At 45.4% G+C, this 19,390-nt stretch overlaps 1 protein-coding gene across 1 annotated transcript; it reads right to left on the reverse strand.

Annotated features, from left to right (window-relative positions):
• Nucleotides 1-733: 733 nt before the first annotated feature.
• LOC308293154 (mitochondrial basic amino acids transporter-like) lies at nucleotides 734-1,609 on the reverse strand (the record flags this gene model as incomplete). Its single annotated transcript, XM_080735589.1, has 1 exon — nucleotides 734-1,609. The coding sequence occupies one exon, from the start codon at nucleotides 1,607-1,609 to the stop codon at nucleotides 734-736; it is 876 nt and encodes a 291-aa protein (XP_080591715.1).
• Nucleotides 1,610-19,390: the final 17,781 nt, after the last annotated feature.

Below are 19,390 nucleotides of genomic sequence, written 5' to 3' on the forward strand. Positions count from 1 at the left end.
TTGTACCTTGTGCACTCGCGCTGCGAGTCTCGCCTATACTTGTGCACCAGCAGAGTGCACAAGTACTGCGATCGGTGCTGTCTGTATGTGGGTGGGCAAGTTGGCACCTTGTTATTTGGCGCCTTGTTATTTATATCAGGTCGCACTTGTTTGTGGTGACGTCACCAAGAACGCTGCTCCCTGATTGGTTACGGTCATAACACAGACACACTGGACGCACAGATACACCGACCGCAGTACTTGCGCCCTCTGCTGACGTAAGTAATGAATGATCAGTTGTCCGTCCTACATTGGTAAACATGGTAATGCTCAGTCTTACAGTTCAGGGTGAGTTCAGATAGGGTCATGTAAGAAGTAAGGGTGTCCGGCAAGAACCCTGCGATCGACGACGCACCACCTTTGGAGTGTTCAGCAATCTCCATAGAGGCATTTAAATGGACAGAGAAATCAGCTTTCCCAGCAATGCCGGGTTTTGTTCAGGTGTTCAGGTTTCAGTGCTCCACATTGGCTGGGTTATTTGCAGGGATGGAATAGGCTCTCACTCTCCTCCTCTCCCCTGCTCTCTGGGGTTATTACACGGTAGAAGCAGGCTCTCTCCCTGTCTGGGTTATTACAGAGAAAATAGGGCTCTCACTATACTCCTTCTCTTCTCCCCCTTCCGGGTTATTGCATGGCTGTAATAGGCCCCCACTCTCCCCTAAACACACTTTTACCTCAACTGAAGTAGAGCTCCTCAGTGACCTCTGGTTAAGGCCGGAGGTTCTGCCACCGGGGCCTCCACCCCCTGGGCGTACCTCAGGAAGAGCGTGAATGTGGCGAGGGTGGCCGCGTTGACGGGGAACGCCCGGAGGAGCGTGGAGGTGAGGCCTCGCGTGAACACCATGCAGCCCTCCTTCCTCACGCTCTGACGCACGCAGTCGGCGATGCCGCGGTACTGGTTGACCCCGCCCACCCCGTCCGCCTGGAGGCGGGACTTGATCACATCCACGGGGTAGGTGGCGAGCCACGAGGTGATGCCCGACATGCCGCCCGCGAGCAGCAGCTTGGGGACCACGTTGGCGTCGCCGGGCCCGCAGCCCAGCGAGCGGGTCATCGCGTCGTAGGTCAGGAAATACACCCCAAAGCTTGGCGTCTCGCGGACGAACGTGGTGACCATGCCGCGGTTGACCCCCCAGACGCCCTCGTGCTTGTAGATGTGCCTCAAGCAGTCCAGGGAGTTCTTGTACAGCCTCTTGGAGGACTTGCTCTGCATCTGCAGGCGGGTCTTGGCCAGCTCCATGGGGCAGCAGACGACGCACTGGATGGCGCCCGCCGCTGACCCCGCCACAAACTGGTTGGTGGGAGTGTCCCGACCCAGCAGGCGCAAGGCCTTGCTCTGAACGCCAAACACTATGGCGTTGATGAAGGTCAGGCCAATCATGGGGGGTCCAATGCCTTTGTACAGACCAAACACTGACTCCTTGCGTACGATCGACTGGAAACAGTGGAAGGTCCCGCGGTACCGAGGCTTGTCGGCATTCTGGACCTGCAGCCTCACTTTAACTGTGTCAAATGGGTGACCAACCAACACCCCTGAAGCCCCTCCCACGCAGCCAGCAATGAAATCCATCACCACTCGTCAGTGGATGTTCACCACTGACCGGCTACTTGATTATTAAATCAAGTAGCCGGTTCCTACGAATACTCAACAACTGTTTATAGATTCACGCAGTGACTGTCTACTTGTAATCTAGGACTGGGTTGTGATGTGAATACCAGTGGACTAGTTGGTTACTGGGGTTTTGGTTGCCCTTCGATTCTCTGGTCAAGCAGTTCCTCGTTAATGTGGTGAAGGCTTGTAGTTTCCTCTGGAAAGTAGTGCCGGCTTGTGAAGGCTCTATGTTTCAACAGGACAGTATGAGGAAAGCCCGATGTGGTTGATCGTGGTCCAACACCAGTGTGCGTTCCAGTTTTAACCTGCCAGCTTCAACACTCAGATCATCAGTATGATGTCACTATTATGTCAGTATGATGCTACTATGTCAGACTGGCCTACAGCTACTCTGATCAGCAATACCAGCAACAGATATCACAAACACGGATGCCGTGGAAGACGTTCTATCCACTTTAGCCCTATACTTAATCGTGTGACATATTGATCTACAAGCTCAGAACATGCGGCAATGTGACATGTTGTGACCTTTTTCGAAAAGTTTTGAAAATGTTTCATGTTTTTAGTTTGATTTCTAGATTTCCCCATGCCCCATGCCAACGGTGGCTTCGAGTGCGTCTACCAAGGATGAGAGTGAGGTGGCATCTGGTGTTCCAGGTGGTTACGTGTTCTTCTCTTATAATGAAAAGGTAAGTGGTCGGTGGAGTCTCTGGCTACTGGGAATAAAAGGTAGATCGGGCTATAGAAAGACCTGGCAGTGCGTGCGTGCGTGCGTGCGTGCGTGCGTGCGTACATAGGTGTATGTCTACATGTGTGTTTGTGTATTAGGCTTAAGACTATTTATAGCTGAGTCAAGCAAAAAGGGAATGAGGTAGGAAATGAGGTGTCACGTTATGCTGGAAACATGACCGAAAAATCTGCTGCGTGTGAAAATGAGAGAGAGAGAGAGAGAGAGAGAGAGAGAGAGAGCGAGAGAGAGAGAGAGAGAGAGAGAGAGAGAGAGCGAGAGAGAGAGAGAGAGAGAGAGAGAGAGAGAGAGAGAGAGAGAGAGAGAAGACAATGATACTTACTCAGATTTCTCCTGGGGAGAACAGGAGGACAAATAGAGGGGAAGTGCTGAGATTAGGGGGAATTATAAATGGGGGAATAGTGTAAATTTGGCAGTAAAAGACAGTGTGAAGCATGTGATGTGAAAATAATGAAACTACTTCTCAGCACATTACTGAACTGCCTGAACACCACTGTTAAGCAAGCTGTTCAACTCAGCATAGGCAAAGCTCTCCTTCCAAAGTTTAACTCTAAACTAAACCTGGTGTACAACAGTGTGCAAAAATACCAAGAATAGCCCGTCTAGAGATCAGCTACTGTACAGTATGTATCTTTATTATCTTTGATGATATTTGGAAAATGAATTTTTACTGAACCAAAACAAAAAAGAAAGGCTCTGTGAGAGGCAATAGCTGTCTATGATGGGGTCTGTGTGTGTGTGTGTGTGTGCGTGCGTGCGTGCGTGCGTGCATGCGTGCGTGCGTGCGTGCGTGCTTGCGTGCGTGCGTGCGTGCGTGTGTGTGTGTGTGTGTGTGTGTTTTTGAGCCACTGTGTTGTCTGAATTTCATCTACTCTCTATCAATTTGTATCTCTCTCTGTACGTGTGTATATACTACATCGACTTGTGTGTTTGTGTGTATTCTGCTTAAGAATATTTATAGGTGAGTCAAGCAAGGGGGAGGATGCAGGAAATGAGGTGACACATTATACTTGAACATTGGACAGAAAAATCTACTGGGAAAACAAGAGAGAGAGATGCTGAAAAAATGACTCATTTCTCCCGGGGAAAACACGAGGATAAATAGAGGGGAAATGCTCGAATAAGTCAAGAGGCAATGGGGAAATAGTGTAAAGTTGGCAGTGAAAAGTGTGAAGCATGTGATGGAAAGATAATGAAAAGAGTTTTCAGCAGGCGCGGCGCCCGGATTTCGATTTTGGATGGGCCAAAATAAAATTGTCTGGACCATTACTTTTTGCACACGCCATGGCTTTTATGTCATGCCAGGGTTGCCATTTGATATTGTGTTCGGATGTGCATAAATGAGTCCTGACCAAAATACATTTCTGATATTGTTCTTAATGATGACCCCTCCCCTACTACAGTAGCCAACATGAGATAAAACGACAATCACCATAAAAAGACACTTCCACAGTGCATAGATTATAGGACGCAGCATAGTCGTGTCATTATATGTAAAAAAAAAAACAACGCATTGTGAGTTTGTCGGCTGTCGTCCTGTAACCCTGTTGTACAATTAAGTAGCCTATAAAATAGGGCTTGTTAAACCAGCCTTTCTTCTATTTTCTTTCCACAAGTGTCAAGACAGCTTCAGTAAATATCAGACTCACTGTAGATAGTATCCAGTATGATACCAGTAAGACTCTCTAATCGGGAGATAAGCGACCGTCAGGTCACATGTATACACAAATTGGCCTGTAAGTGGCATTGTAGGCAACATCTGTAGGAGTAGTGTCCATTAATGTTGTTTGCAAAAAGCAACCTCATGGTGGCGCTAGAAGAGGGGAATGTGAGAAATCAGGGGCGGAGGTTGTGGTTTGCCAGCCAAGGAGTGTGGGTGCAAAGTTTGGCATGGATAGGGGCAACGGTGCCCGAGATAGAGTAGGGCCAAAAGTGTGACGCGACGCGACGCGATGGTCAGACTGACTGACTGACTGACTGACTGACTGACTGACTGTTGGACAGCCGGTGGAGGTTTTGATAGTAACTGCGACCTGACGGTCGCAACTAGATTTCAAAATAAGACTAAAGCTGGCTACATGCTTCAGCCAACATCTGAACTTAGTTTAGACAGGGTAGACAGCAATAAGGAAGGACAGCAGGTGCCGGACGGTGCCGGGAAGTGTATTCGCTCTTTCTGGCAATAAGAGCAAAATTACACCATTTAGAGCTTCCGCTGTACCTGTCAGAACTTTACTTGACTGTGTTTGTACCTCTGACTAAAGTTCTGATTATTTTTGCAATCCGTCAGCAATGTACCGTGGACTGTTCTCAGGAAAGCTTACCTACGGATAATCCCGCTCTATGTACTGAGCCTCAATATTGGCCCTCATTGCTCTTCCACACCAGCACAATAAATAGCCTCCCTGAGTCTTCTTGTATTGCAGCACTCATCTCGTCTGTGTCATTTCACATGATCTCACAGACAAATGTCAAAGCACATTTTGATGGAAATAAACAGAGAGTGGGGTGGAAATAAACAAGGAGTGTGTATACAGCACTCCAGTGCTGTACAATGCTAGAGTTATTGAGATAAGAGTGTCAGCGAGTGGTCAGAAACACTATGTTTCTGGCCCGATGGAGTGAACGGAGATAGATGGCACAACTCTTCTCTGTAGTTTACTTTATTGACACACTGCTTCAGCAAGCCACGGTATTGCTAGACCGGAGTGGGTGTGGTCTAGCATTCAGACTAACTCAGAGCTTATAGGTTGACTGACTCAGGGCCTAGGCCCATTGGGCCACACCCACAGCACCTAGCCTGGTTTCCCCGCCCATTATCGAACCCGTCCCCCCGAACCCCCCAATGTTAAACTGAAGCTGTTCGACTCAGCATAGGCAAGGTTTCTCTTCCGCAATGTCATGCTGAAGAATATACTGTAATGACAATGACACGCACACACACACTCCACCAAAGAGCTGACATCATCGGATCTACTCTCGTTCGTCTCATTCAGTTTCTCCGCCCCCACCCAACTTGGCGATGCACACTCACCTGACTCACACAGTCAGCTCTATATTGATAGAGGCTATACCTGCCCCCCTGCAAGGAGCTCGTCCCTCAAATCAATGGGGTGGAAACCTTGTAGGCCTATGTAAAAAAACTGTGCAAACTTTTCAGGAAAAGGACAAAAAGATCCTGCGTTCGAAAGGATGCAATGTAGTTAGTTTTTTATTTATTTTTTGTCAAAAGCTAATTATTAATACAAAATAGCTGATGTACAAAGCTCACTATGTGGCATGGTGATGCATTGCGGTATATGTTGCAATGCGTTACAATGTGTCATGTCGATCGGCTAGTTTTTCTTTGTAAGACACACTCTTGTATCATGAAGTTATAGTGTAAAGTAACTACCGGTAAGTAGACCTACATTTACTCAAGTACAATTTTGAGGTATTTTTACTTTAATGGAGTATTTCCAGTTTTCAGTACTTTTACTTCTACTCCACTACATCGCAGAGGCAAATAGACCTACTGTACTTTTACATCATGACAATTATTTGATAACTTTAGTTAGTTACTTTGTAGATTTTTTTCACTTAAATTTTATTACTTTTCCAAAACAACATATAGAACATTAGACAAACATAAAACTAAAACAACAACTTATAAAGAGAAAAAAGCTAAAGTTAAACAGTCTTCACTGCTCTATTACAGAAGTATGTGCAAGACATAGTCCAGAACATTCTGGTCCGAGGGGGAACAAAGTTAAATTGGGTACAGACATAAACGAAAAAGTTAAGTAACAATGATATGCAGATATAGTACCTAAACCAAAAAATAAAAGGTAGAAATAAATACAAAAACACAGAATGCACTTTTTCATCTTTTCAGATAGATCCACTTCTTATTAGTGTAAAAGACATGAATAAGTTATTTAAAAATGTTCTTTTGATAAAATATGTATTAGAGCAGCTATGCATCTATGTATAATGTATGTGTAAATGTCATGGGCTAATCATCTTTCTTAGGCTCCTTGATGATTATTAGACAAAAGTATTAAATCCTGTCTCCTGGTGTTCCTGTCTAATCCACCTCTTAATAGACTAACTCGGATTGCATTGAAGGTGATGGGTGTGAGGGAGCACCCCACCCTTCAAGCAATATTTGAGGAAAGTGTAGTTAAGAAAGCTAAGAGAATAATTGCTGACCCCTCTCATGTTCTGCATTCAGAATACGAACTGCTACCCTCGGGTAGACGTTATAGAGTCCCAGTTAAAAACAAGAAAAGACATCTGAACAGATACAAATACTTATTAATTCCCATATCCGTTACTCTGCTAAACTCAGGCCGTTAGTAGGGTGTGATGACTCTAGTGTAATGTAATGTAATGTATGCACTTGACCTGTATGTCAGCACTGTGTGTTGTGCACTATTCGTTGTAATTTACTTTCTGTCTGTCTTGTCCTGTTGTATGTTATGTAGCAACCTGCATGTCCAAGACACATTTCATTCGGGAGCAAATAAATTAATCTTGAATCTCTCCCATCTGACCTCAAAGGCTTCCCTTTTCTTTACTTTGTAGATTGGATTATTATTGCAAAACATACTATACATTTTGGCCATTTAAGAATAGCCGATCTACAAGCTCACAATGCTGCGCAATACGATGCATTGTGAGCTTGTAGATCTGCTATTAGATATAACATTTTTATAGGCCTACATCCGAAAACTTGTGAAATGTGGCATTGCTTTCTACTTGTGTTACTTTAAGTACATTTTGATGCCAAAACCTTTGTACTTTTAACCAACTCAATTTGACATTTCTGACTTTTACTTGTAACAGAGGACTTCTACATTGCAGCATTGATGATTGATGTAAAACATTTGAGTACTTTTTCCACCACTGCAAGTATAGAGGCACTTCACAAACACGCGCATAAGAAGTTGAAAATGCTGAGAGCATGGGTGTCTCACCAAAATCTGGGCCCTGGGTACAAGGATTCACTCACATTTTGAGCTTTAACTATTGAAAATAGCAGATATACAAGCTCCGCGCTGCGAGCTTCTAGATCTGCTATTTTTGAAAAATCGTGAAAATTTCTATGTCATTGGTGCTCAAATATTTTCATGTGAAGGACCCCCAAAATGATATGTATTTGGCCACAGACCCCAATCTCAAAATATTTAGTTCCAGAGACCCCCAGAAGCAAAATTTGAGTTACAAATGTTCGCTTACATGTATTCAAAGATTTGCACACATTTTCATGAATTTTCAAAAATGAGCAGATCTACAAGCTCGCAGCGCGGCACTCGGTGCCGCGCTGTGAGCTTGTATATCTGCTATTTTTCAATAGCTAAATAATTAAGGCCCCCTCCACCTTGGGCCCTATAGTAAATCAGTCCCAGTTTCCCCAATTGTGACGCCCCTGGCTGAGAGAATGATGCAAGGCTTGTGCTCGACGGCGACAGAGTGTGACAGGTGAGTGCGGCAGGCAGGCAGGCAGGCAGGCAGGCAGGCAGGCAGGCAGGCAGGCAGGCAGGCAGGCAGGCAGCAGCATACAGCAGCAGTCAGAGAGAGAGTGCTGCTGGCAGATGCCTTCAGGCTCCGCAGCGTGAGGTGACAGCCAGGAGGAACAACACCCCGCCGGTGGGATGGAGCCATATGGAGCAGCGCCGGCCTCTCCTCTGACCCAGCAAAGATGCTGCATGCTCCCCCCCGAGTTGTTGTTCAGCTTTTGGGAACAATTTTTGTTAAGAACGTTCCGGACCCCCCTCGTGGGTCCCCTCATGGGGTCCCCGGAACGGAGAGAATTCGGGGGAACAGAACAGAGGGACATGGGGATGGGGGTGGGGCGGCAGAGGCAGGGACGTGCTGGCCATTGGGAAAAGCGGGACAACTCCCGAACGGCCGGTTCATTCCCGGCCGGTCCAGGCCGGCCATTAGGAAAAAAAAATTAAAATAAAATGTCGGCCTTCGTTCCATTTTGAGGGCTGGGCGGCCAACAAAGTAAATCGTCACTGTCGGGCAGAAACCTCGTATCTCCAAGTTTCAAACTTGTACATTTTTTCGCAAAGTAAAGCCCTGCTTCATCATACAAGGCCGTCGCACAAAAGTAGTGAAAACAGCAGATCTACAAGCACACAACGCCTCGCGGTGCGAGGCGTTGTGTGCTTGTAGATCGGCTGTTTTCACTAGTTTAAATCATTTTTAAAATGATAAATACAAAACAAACCCGACAAGGTTTCCACCCGACAACAACGAAATATAACTCATGTACCGGTAATTGGCCCACTGGCTTGTCACTTGTCATGATCTGAAATGGCAAATCTTTGAGTAGCAGCAGCGCTATAGAGAGATATCTCTCTCTATAGCGCGCAATGAGGGCCTCTCCAACTCTTTTTTCAGGGGCCCAGCATGTCCCTGGACATGGGGATGGGGGTGGTGGGGCAGAGGTATAGTGTATTTCCTTAAGTGGTTCTCAATGCGGTTCTGGCATCGGATGGAGAGGATGTCCTCGTTGGCAAGGAGGGACAGGAAGCGTGGAGGGAGGGAAAGAGAGGGAGACTGGGAGGTAGATGGCTGTTGTTCTGACGTCAGTGTCTTTTCTTAGCAGTCCCCCCCCCCCCCCCCCTGTCTTCTGACAAGGACATGTCCACAGGCCTGGTGCTGAGGGTGCAAACCTCTGTTACCTAACAGGAAGGAGACTGGGACGGTGCTCAGGGGTGTCGCGCCAAATTCTGGGCCCTATGGGTACAAGGATTCACTGTGTTATTGTGTGCTTCAACTTTTGAAAAATAGCAGATCTACAAGCTCACAGCGTGGCACCTAGTGTCGTGCTGCGAGCTTGTAGATCTGCTATTTTTGAAATATCATGAAAATATTTCTTCGAAAGTCTTTGAAGGTTTTTTGAAAAACCTATGTTTCTATGTCAATGGTGCTCAAACCTTTTCATGTGAAGGACCCCCAAAATGATATGTATTTGGCCATGGACTCCCATCTCCAATCTCTCATCTAGTTCCAGGGAGCCCCCAGAAGCAAAATTTTAGTTACAAATGTAAGCTTAAAAAATAGATATATTCAAAGACATATTATTCACTAATTTTCATGACTTAAAATAAATAGCAGATCTACAAGCTCGCGCTGTGAGCTTGTATATCTGCTATTTTTCACTAGCTAAAGTATAACACAATTCCAGGTCCCTACACCTTGGGCCCTAGTAACTCAGTCCCACTTTCCACCCCCTTGTGACGCCCCTGACAGTGCTACAGTACAACAGCAACACACCCATACATGCATGTCTCTCACACTCTCACGTGCTGTGGCATGATGTTTCAACCCTGTCACCATATGCATGCATATTTGCATGTGCGTGTGAAAGCATACTGTGTACATGTCCATGTGTTTGCGTGTCTGGTTGCCTCTGCACATTGTGCATGCTTTTCAGTTTGGTTTCTCGTTAAAAGAATCCTTCCGCTGACTGATCAGTGTCTTTTCTCTGGTTCCATCGATTGCTCGCTTTAGATGTAATTGCCGTGAAGTGTTTGCCGGAAATGGCTCTGGTGTTGTTAATTACTTACTACTGACAAACCACCTTTTATTTTTAGGATTCCTTACATTCCTCCTGCAGGTCTATTTCTCAATTTTCTCTTAAATGTATTCACATGTGTATTGTCTGTCACTGCCCAACTGTTGGTCTGGGGAGGGTGTACTCTAGACTAGTATTCTCAACAGGGGCAGTACAGCCCCCCCGGCACTGTGTGACAGGGATGTCATGGTCATTGTGCCTTTATAGTGGTCATTGTGTCAGTATCATCATGTAATATGATACTGTCATGATACTGACCATGATACTGTCATGATGCTGACCATGATGGTGTCATTATACTGACCTAAGGCATAAAAGGGACATCAAGCCAGAGTGTGATGTCAAAGCAGCAAACCCATTCTGTTAAGAGTGGTTCCCCTGACATCACAGTGACATCAGAGCATGATGTCAGAGCGACAAACCCATAGAACCACAGACAGATCCATAGAACCATAGACAAACCCATAGAACCACAGTGTCAGGCGTGACGTACAGACAGACAGACAGACAGAGATACGCTGACAAGATGTACCCGTTTTCATAGTAAACTTATGGGAACTACGGTCACAATTATTGCGACCGTCAGGTCAACCTCCACCCCTCATTTCCCACATTCCCCTCTTCCAGCGCCACCATCAGGCCGATTTTTGCAAAACACTTTTTTGGACACTGCTCCTACAGATTTTGGCCTAAAATCATGCAAAGCGGTACACAGTATCTCTAAAGTCATGTCATCAACATGGATCTGTGTCCCATTTCCCTTCCCTCCTGATTGGCTACGATTGCCTTCTAAAGTTTGTTGCGACCGTAGGTCGCACTTACTACAGAAAGCTGCTCGAGGTGTCCGTCTGTCCGTCCGTCCGTCCGTCACACACGTCACACGTCACACTTTTGCCCTGCTCATATCTCGCAAACCGTTGCCCCGATCCATGCCAGATTTTGCACACACACTCCTTACCTGCCAAACTACAACCTCCAAGGACCCCCGGAGCTCCAGGGACCCCCAGCTCCCTCGGGGACCCCCAAGTGTAAAAAATGAGCACATGTGCAAAAATTACCAAATGACCACCCCAACGGGGCTGCTCACGGGGCATTCCCGGGGACCACCCACTCCTGGTGCTCCAGAACGGATGCAAAAGTGGTGGCGCCCCCAGTGGAGGACCCCCTGCCACTGCAGCTCACATAAAATGCCGTAACTCGGGCTAGGAGCGACCGGGAGAGCCGGGGCCGGTACCTATTCGTCCGCCTTGGCGGCGCGGAGACCCCACCCCTCATTTCTCACATGGCCCTCTAGCGCCACCATGAGGCCGATTCAGATTTTGACCTAAAATCACGAAAATCACTACACAGTATGTCTACACTCATGTCATCAACATGGATCAGGAAGATTTTGGAAAAACACATTTTTGCTCTATTTGTGGAGATAAGTGACCTACGGTCGCTTATCTCCCGATTAGGGAGTCTTACTGGTGTATGCTACATGATGGTCGCTTATCTCCCAATTAGGGAGTCTTACTGGTGGTATTGTTACTTCTACTTAAGTAAAACATCGGAGCGCTTCCTCCACTACTGATGAAGGCCAAGAAGGACCCCTTAGAAGGACCCCTTAGCCTCACAGCTAGAAGGTCCTGGGTTCAATTCCCGCCGGGGGACGCTGTGGGCGCTGGCGGCGTGTTCCTCCTCTGCGTCATCAGCGCCCACACCCTAGGTGGGGTTGGCGATAATAATAATAATAATAAAACTTTATTTGTATAGCACCTTTCATGACATGAAATGCAGCTCAAAGCGCTTTACAGAGCAGAAAATGAAGCACAAGTGCTTAACAGAGAAACAGTAAAATAAAATAAAAAATACAGAATAAAAAGAAATAATTAAAATTATTACAATTAAGCAGAGAAATAACAATTTCAGAACAGTGCGGACGTCAATTAGCAGCACAGGGATTTAAAAATTTAGCTAAAAGCAAGAGTAAAGAAATAGGTCTTGAGCTGTGCTTTAAAGCTATCCACAGAGGCTGCCTGTCTTAGGTGTAGTGGGAGTTTATTCCAAGCTGTCGGTCCGTAGAAGCAGAAAGCTGCTTCACCATATTTTTTATATTTCATTGTTGGCGCCTCAAGTAGGTCTGCACTAGAGGACCTGAGTGGGCGGGTTGGAACATATCTATGCAGGCAGTCATAGAGGTACGAAGGTGCCAGACCATTTAGAGCTTTATAAACAAGTAAAAGTATTTTAAAATCAATCCTAAAAACAACCGGGAGCCAGTGTAGCGACGCTAAGACTGGAGTAATATGTTCTCTTATCTTAGTTTTAGTTAAAACTCTGGCTGCCGCATTTTGAACAAGTTGTAGTCTGTCAGTTGTTTTCTTTGGCAGACCAGAGAGAAGTGCGTTGCAGTAATCCAGCCGAGAGAAAACGAAAGCGTGGATCAGCGTTTTTGCATCGTTCAGCGACAGATAAGCTCTAATTCGTGCAATATTTCTAAGGTGAAAGAAGGCAATCTTCGTGACATGATTAATGTGTGTATTAAAATTTAATTCAGCATCAATGATCACCCCCAGGTTCTTTACAGAGGTGTTACTTTCTTTAGCCAGGTTACCAAGTCTACTTATTATTGATTCTCTTTGGGCAGTAGAACCAATTATGAGAACTTCTGTCTTGTCCTCATTTAGCTTGAGAAAGTTCTCACTCATCCAGCATTTTATGCTAGACACGCACGTCAGCAATGGGTCTAGAGCACAGGGGTCATCCGGAGCCACCGAAAGGTACAACTGGGTGTCATCAGCATAGAAATGGAAATTCACACCGTGAGCGGAAATAAGTTCTCCCAGCGGCAGTATATAGAGGGAGAATAATAAAGGTCCAAGAATTGAGCCCTGTGGAATACCAGAGCAGATCTTGTGTTTGTTTGACTCAAAGTCAGCTAGATTAACAAAGTAGCTTCTGCCTGTTAGGTAAGAGTAAAACCAGGACAGAGCAGTCCCAGACAGTCCTACCCAGTGTTCGAGACGTTGTATTAGAATTGTATGGTCGATTGTGTCAAAAGCCGCCGTTAGGTCCAGCAGTAGGAGAACGGACACATCTTTGTTGTCAGCAGCCACCCTAAGATCATTAATAACTTTTACAAGTGCAGTTTCTGTGCTGTGTCCTTTCCTGAAGCCGGATTGGAATTTGTTGTGCACCTTATTGTTCTGCAGAAACACATCCAATTGATGAAAGATAATTTTTTCAAGGACCTTGCCCAGAAAAGGTAAATTAGAGATGGGTCTATAATTACCCAGCACGGACGGGTCAAGGTTGGGTTTCTTGAGTAAGGGTTTAACTACAGCCGTTTTCAGTGAGTCTGGAAAGACACCTGATTGTATAGAGCTATTTACTATTTTTAGGATATCTTCAATAACACAGTCTACAACCTCTTTGAGAAACGGCGTGGGTATTGCATCCAGCGAGCAAGAAGATGATGTCATTTGCGATATGGTTTTACGAAGTTCCTCTTCATCAATTGCACAAAATGATACTAGGCTCCCCCTAGATTTATCGACACTTTTACACATGGCACCATTAACCGCATTTGCATTTGTGACAGTATTATTCAGAATACCAGCTCGAATGTTCTCAATTTTGTTGTCAAAGAAGGATGCAAACTCATTACACTTTGCTTTAGAGGCAAGGAGTGACTGCTTGTAGGACTGGGGAGGGTTTAAAAGGCGTTCACTGGTAGAGAATAAGACCCTAGCATTGTTCTTATTGTCATTAATGATTCCGGAAAAATAGGCCTGCCTAGCCAGACGCATGGCTTTATTGTAGGCGGCTGTTGAAGACTTAAAAATCTGTAGGTGGATAGTTAGTTTATTTTTTCTCCAAGCTCGCTCTGCTCTGCGGCATTGTTTTTTGAGTGAACGTATATGATCGTTTATCCAGGGTGTCACTTTGGAGTTAAGTTTCTTTTTAGTTTTCATAGGAGCTACTATATCCAGAGCTGACTCTAAGTTAAGATTAAAACGGTGAACCATATCATTTACTGAGTTAATATCAGGAAGAGGGGGTGAACATGCAAAATGGCAAGCAAACTCTTCTGCTGAAGAAGATCCGAAAAATCTCCTTTTTATAGTATATTCTCTATTATTTCTTTCTAAATCGGAGACAGTCATATTAAAACACAGTAAATAATGGTCTGATAGGTCAGGCTTAGCGATGATTCTGTCCATAGAAATATTTAGCCCTTTAGAGATCACAACATCAAGAGTGTGGCCTTGATTGTGGGTTGGCCCGGTAACATGCTGAACAAAATCAAGGGAATGCAATAATTGTACAAAACTCATAGCCATAAGATCTGTAACAATGTCTACATGTAGATTTGTATCGCCAGCAATAAGGGTTCTCTCATAGTCCGTGGAACAGATAGATAGAAGTTCTGATATTTCTGTAAGAAATAAGGATTTGCTACATTTTGGTGGGCGATATATCGTAATCATTAGAACAGAGGATTTACTCTCAAATAAGTTAGCTTGATATTCAAAGGATGAAAAACTTCCAAAATACAGGGGCTTGAATTTAAAAATATCAGAGAAAATGTATGCCAAGCCTCCGCCTCTTTTTCCTTCTCGCACTGATTGAATAAAATGATAGTTTGGTGGACAGGCGACGCCTAGCTACGTCCAAACCAGGATAGGGCCTTTCTGTGTGGAGTTTGCATGTTCTCCCCGTGTCTCCTAGGGTTGATACCCTCACAAAAACATGCACGTAATCCTGGTCTCAATAATGCCTCCCCCTGGCCAGCCGGGGCGCCTGATGGAGGGGAAAGGAACTGGTTGGAATAACGTGTTCCTTCCACACGCTACGTCCAAACCAGGGAAATCTCCACTGTCAGGTGAAAAGAAGCAACTTGGACTCCTCATGCATAGAAGGAAGCATGAGGTCAGTCCGTTGTCTCCCCAGGTGTGTCAGAGGGAGAGCAGAGCCCAGGATTACATAGGCAATTAGCACTGGGTGAAAAAATGGGTTACAAAAATGTGGGATAAAAATTATAAAAAAAAGAAAAAAAAAAAGAAGGACCCCTTAGCTGGGAGAGAGAAAAGGCAAGGACCCTTTTTCTTTCCTTATAGATAAAAGAAGAAGTTCTATAGTAAAGCCCTTTGAACACAGGACAGTTGCGTTTTTTTCGTTTGCGGCATGAATAAAACGCATTGGATTTGGTGTGCAAGGCTGTGCGGAATCGGCGCTGCGGATCCAAAAAGTAGTCATAAAAGGAGTGATGAGTTTTTCACCGCATGCGACAAGACGCACAAATCGAACTGGGTTCGATCGAGAAAAAAACGCACGGCGGCAGCCACTCGTCGCACGGCTAATTCGGAGCCGGTGTGCATGAGGTCATAGAGAATCATTGTTTTCTTTTTAAAAAATTATATTGTCCGTTTTATCCGTGCGGTTAAACGCGCCTGTGTGCAAAGGGCTTAACTCTGAGGTCCTCCCTGACCTGGCTGACCACCTGTTGAAGACCCAGGCAGGCTCTCCAGAACGGCAGCCTCTCCCAGTGTGTCCAGTGGAAAGATGAGCAGTGGAGGAGAAGCATGCTGAGGATCAGAAGAGAAGACAAGGGCAGAGGAGAGCCTGGAACGACCAGGGCTTTGATGAATAACTGCGGTACAGCTATTGACAGCGCTCTTCAGCTCTGCAGCTGTGTGTGGGTCAGTGTGTGCGTGTGCGCGCGTGCGTGTGTTTGTGCGTGTTTGCACCTGTGTCTATCTCATGCATCTATATAATTCCCCTACTGCAGTGGCTCTCAAACATTTTCATTCAAATGTATTTGTACCTATTTTGCCCGTGGACCCCCTCCTGAAAAGGGGATTGCTTGTGCTAATTGCTCCCTGATGAACAGGGACGTGCAGAGAATGTTACAGAGGCAGGGGGTGACATTTCTAAAAGGGCCTTTTGGTGAAAATATTGAAAATAGCAGACCTACAGTAGAAGCTCACAACGCGTCGCAGCGCGATGCGTTGTGAGCTTGGAGGTCGGCTACTGTATATTCGGTGTGTGATACCACACTAAACTAAGCATAATCAAGTCAATACTGGAGATGTGGCGTAAGGGCGTGGATTTCTACACAGAGAGGGCAATTCTTTCAACATAAGATGCTTCATTCAAGTTCAGGAGAGTTTGGACAAGGCAATTCTCTTGAATGCTGCCTTCAGGTATGGCATGGAAAGAGGGCATTTGCATTTCTTTCACCATAGTAAAAACTGCATTCATGGTGTGGAGAGGGCACTTTTTTCAGACAGATAAAAGGGCAGGGGCTCAAGCCCCCTTTGATATCTATGTGTGCTCATGCCCGCTGATGAATCTGTCTTAATGTGTACGTTCTGTCTATTATTGTACAGTATGTTGTCGTTCCATATTGCTTACAGTATACTGCTGCCTAAAGCTTTACTTTACCAATACATTAGCTTACCTTATAGCATGCCACTTTCTTGAGGAACATTCACAGCACAGTCTAGACTTTGTACACAATTGAATCAACAAATTGATACATTTGTGGACCTCAATGTGTGTGTGTGTGTGTGTGTGTGTGTGTGCGTGTGTGTGTGTGTGTGTGTGTGTGTGTGTGTGTGTGTGTGTGTGTGTGTGTGTGTGTGTGTATGTACGCACGCGCGCGTGCGTGCATGTGTGCGTGCATGCGTGTGTTTGCACTTGCGTCTATCTTGTGCATCTATCTAATTCCTGTACTGCAGTGGCATTTTCATCAATAGTCCACAGTGAGGTGGATGATGGCTAACAGTTTGAGCAGAACCGATTTTTTACCCAACTTTGTTCACTGCATGGACCTGTTTTCCAATATACCATCAATTCCCTCAGCACCCTCCTACACGCACGCACGCACGCACGCACGCACGCACGCACGCACGCACGCATGCACACACACACACACACACCCGGTGCACTCATGCACACACATAGTCTACACATACACTCACCTTTTACAATAATTCACCCTGAGATACGTACGCACACGCACACACGAAAGCATGCACGCACGCACGCACACACGCGGGTGCACACACACACACACACACACACACACACACACACACACACACACACACACACACACACGGTGCACTCATGCACGTGCACACACATAGTTTATACACTCACCTTTTACAATAATTCACCCTGAGATACCGGTATGTATGCACATGCATGCACGCGCGCACACACACACACACACACACACACACACACACACACACACACACACACACACACACACACACACACACACACACACACACACACACACACACACACACACACACCTCGGTATGCCTTACCTCCAGGCTTTTGTCATATTATTGCCAGTGTGCTCTCATTAGAGGGAATGGGAAGACATTTACCATGCTGACTGGAGGAGGAGAGAGCAGAGCACACTGTTCTGTTCCCCCTCCATCTCTCCTCAACACCCCTTGAGATGAACGCTCATAGACCCGTAAAAAAAAAACTCCGCCTCTCTCTCCTTCCCTCTCTCTGAGTCACCTGGCTGCTTCTTGTTGCAGTCAAACCATCCAACTGTTACTCACAATCACCATCTCAGTGTTTCTTCATTATTATACAGTAAGACGCCTCAGGGCGACATGCAACCTCGCCCTTGGCCATCTGGCCAGTGATGTACAGGTATATCGGACCAGTTACCAATATATAGAGACCCCTGGTACCCATATATGGAGATCCATGTACTTTATATGGAGATACCGGTATGCTGTGAGAGCCCAAACATGCTTACTCAGTTATTTGTTATGTGAAAGTCCTATGATGTCTATGACATCTGACATCATACCCTTTTATGCCCATATCCCTGTCTGTAGAACCAGCCACACAGATATGGGCTGTCTTTGCCATCTGTCTTGGCCATATATGGATTCTGTTAGTGTGGTATGTGTCCAATGTGGCCTCGATCCATATATGGGCATTCCCATATGAAGTCCTGTTAGATATGGGCTTAATATTGATGACATCAGGGAACTCCATATATGGGCATAAAGGGATTGTGTTAGTCTGACATCACAGTGAAGCCAGAGCGTGATGTCAGATCGGCAAACCCATTCTGTTAAGAGTGGGAAATCCCCTGACATCACAGTGACACCAGACTATGATGTCAGAGCGACACACCCATAGGCCGTAAAAAATGTGTACACGTCTACACGGACGAACGGACACGGACAAGCTGTGGCGGTTCTCATAGTAAACTGCAACATAGAAGCACCCAGGAGAAAGTGGATTAAGAAAGGGAGGAGCCAGGAATTGAGAATAAATAAATTGCATTCTGACCGGCTGGTGTTGCTGCTGTGACACCTGAATCTCTGCATGGGGATTGCATTGATCATGACCATGCATTTGAATCAGCTGTGTGGAGAGAGATCTTATGTAAGTAGGCAGTCTAATATGATCCTTTTTTATTTCTGTCAGGTTCGGTAATGATCAGTAATGAGAGGACTTTATTCGGTAATGATCAGATCCCCATCCCACATTATTGTTGACTGATTTGATCCCTCAAATGAATGAATGGCTGACAAAAGGAAGTGATGCCCATAATTCACACGCACCTCTTTTCTCCCAGTAAGCTCTCTAGGAAACCTGTGGTATGCTGTAGATTTAACTCCTGAGATGCTCTCATGTTTGGGGACTAGTAGACCTACTATGTGTCTCTTCTCTTCCTCTGTTCTCATTTGATTTAATCTCTTCCAAACCTCTGGCGTCTTTCCTCACTCCTCCCTGCTTTCAAAGTGCCCTCCAGCACTGCTGCATAGTTCAGGGTCTTAGCCACCAGGAGGTGTCTGAGTAATACATTACCTGCAAGAAGTCCTCTATTACCACTATTAACAGCCAGGGCAGAGGGGGAAGAGAGGAGAGATGTTTTTCATGTTGACAAATGGCTAGTGTCCAAAAAGGGTAGATTTCAACTAGATGGTATGCCAAGTTGCCACTTCACAGCATGCTTGGAGCTCAAACTTTAAAGTCCTCTCTTACTTGATAAGAGAATAGCATACCGGTATTTACTAGGGGTGTAACGATATAGTAACTGCATCGAAATAAATCGTGCAAATAAACGATTGTATCGATACTACCTACTTGTGCATTATATTTAGCATTTTTAAGAAGAAAAAAAGAAGGGTTTAATTACTTTTCCTTTCCATATAGCTACACCGGTCTATCGATAAATGTGTGTAATCTCTGGGTTCATGTCAAGGTGCAGGTTTGTCCATATTCAAATACAATGTCCATGTATTTGCCAGATAATCACTGTGTTTACTTATTTATATCCATAATAATACATGTTTCCCTTAAAAACCTGCACTATCCACACTTTTCACATAGATTTAATTTCTTTGCTAATCATTAAAATCATTGAATCGAATCGTATCATATCGCC

The sequence above is a fragment of the Nannobrachium achirus genome (assembly GCF_963921795.1).
Source record: "Nannobrachium achirus genome assembly, chromosome: 10".
Lineage (NCBI taxonomy): Eukaryota > Metazoa > Chordata > Actinopteri > Myctophiformes > Myctophidae > Nannobrachium > Nannobrachium achirus.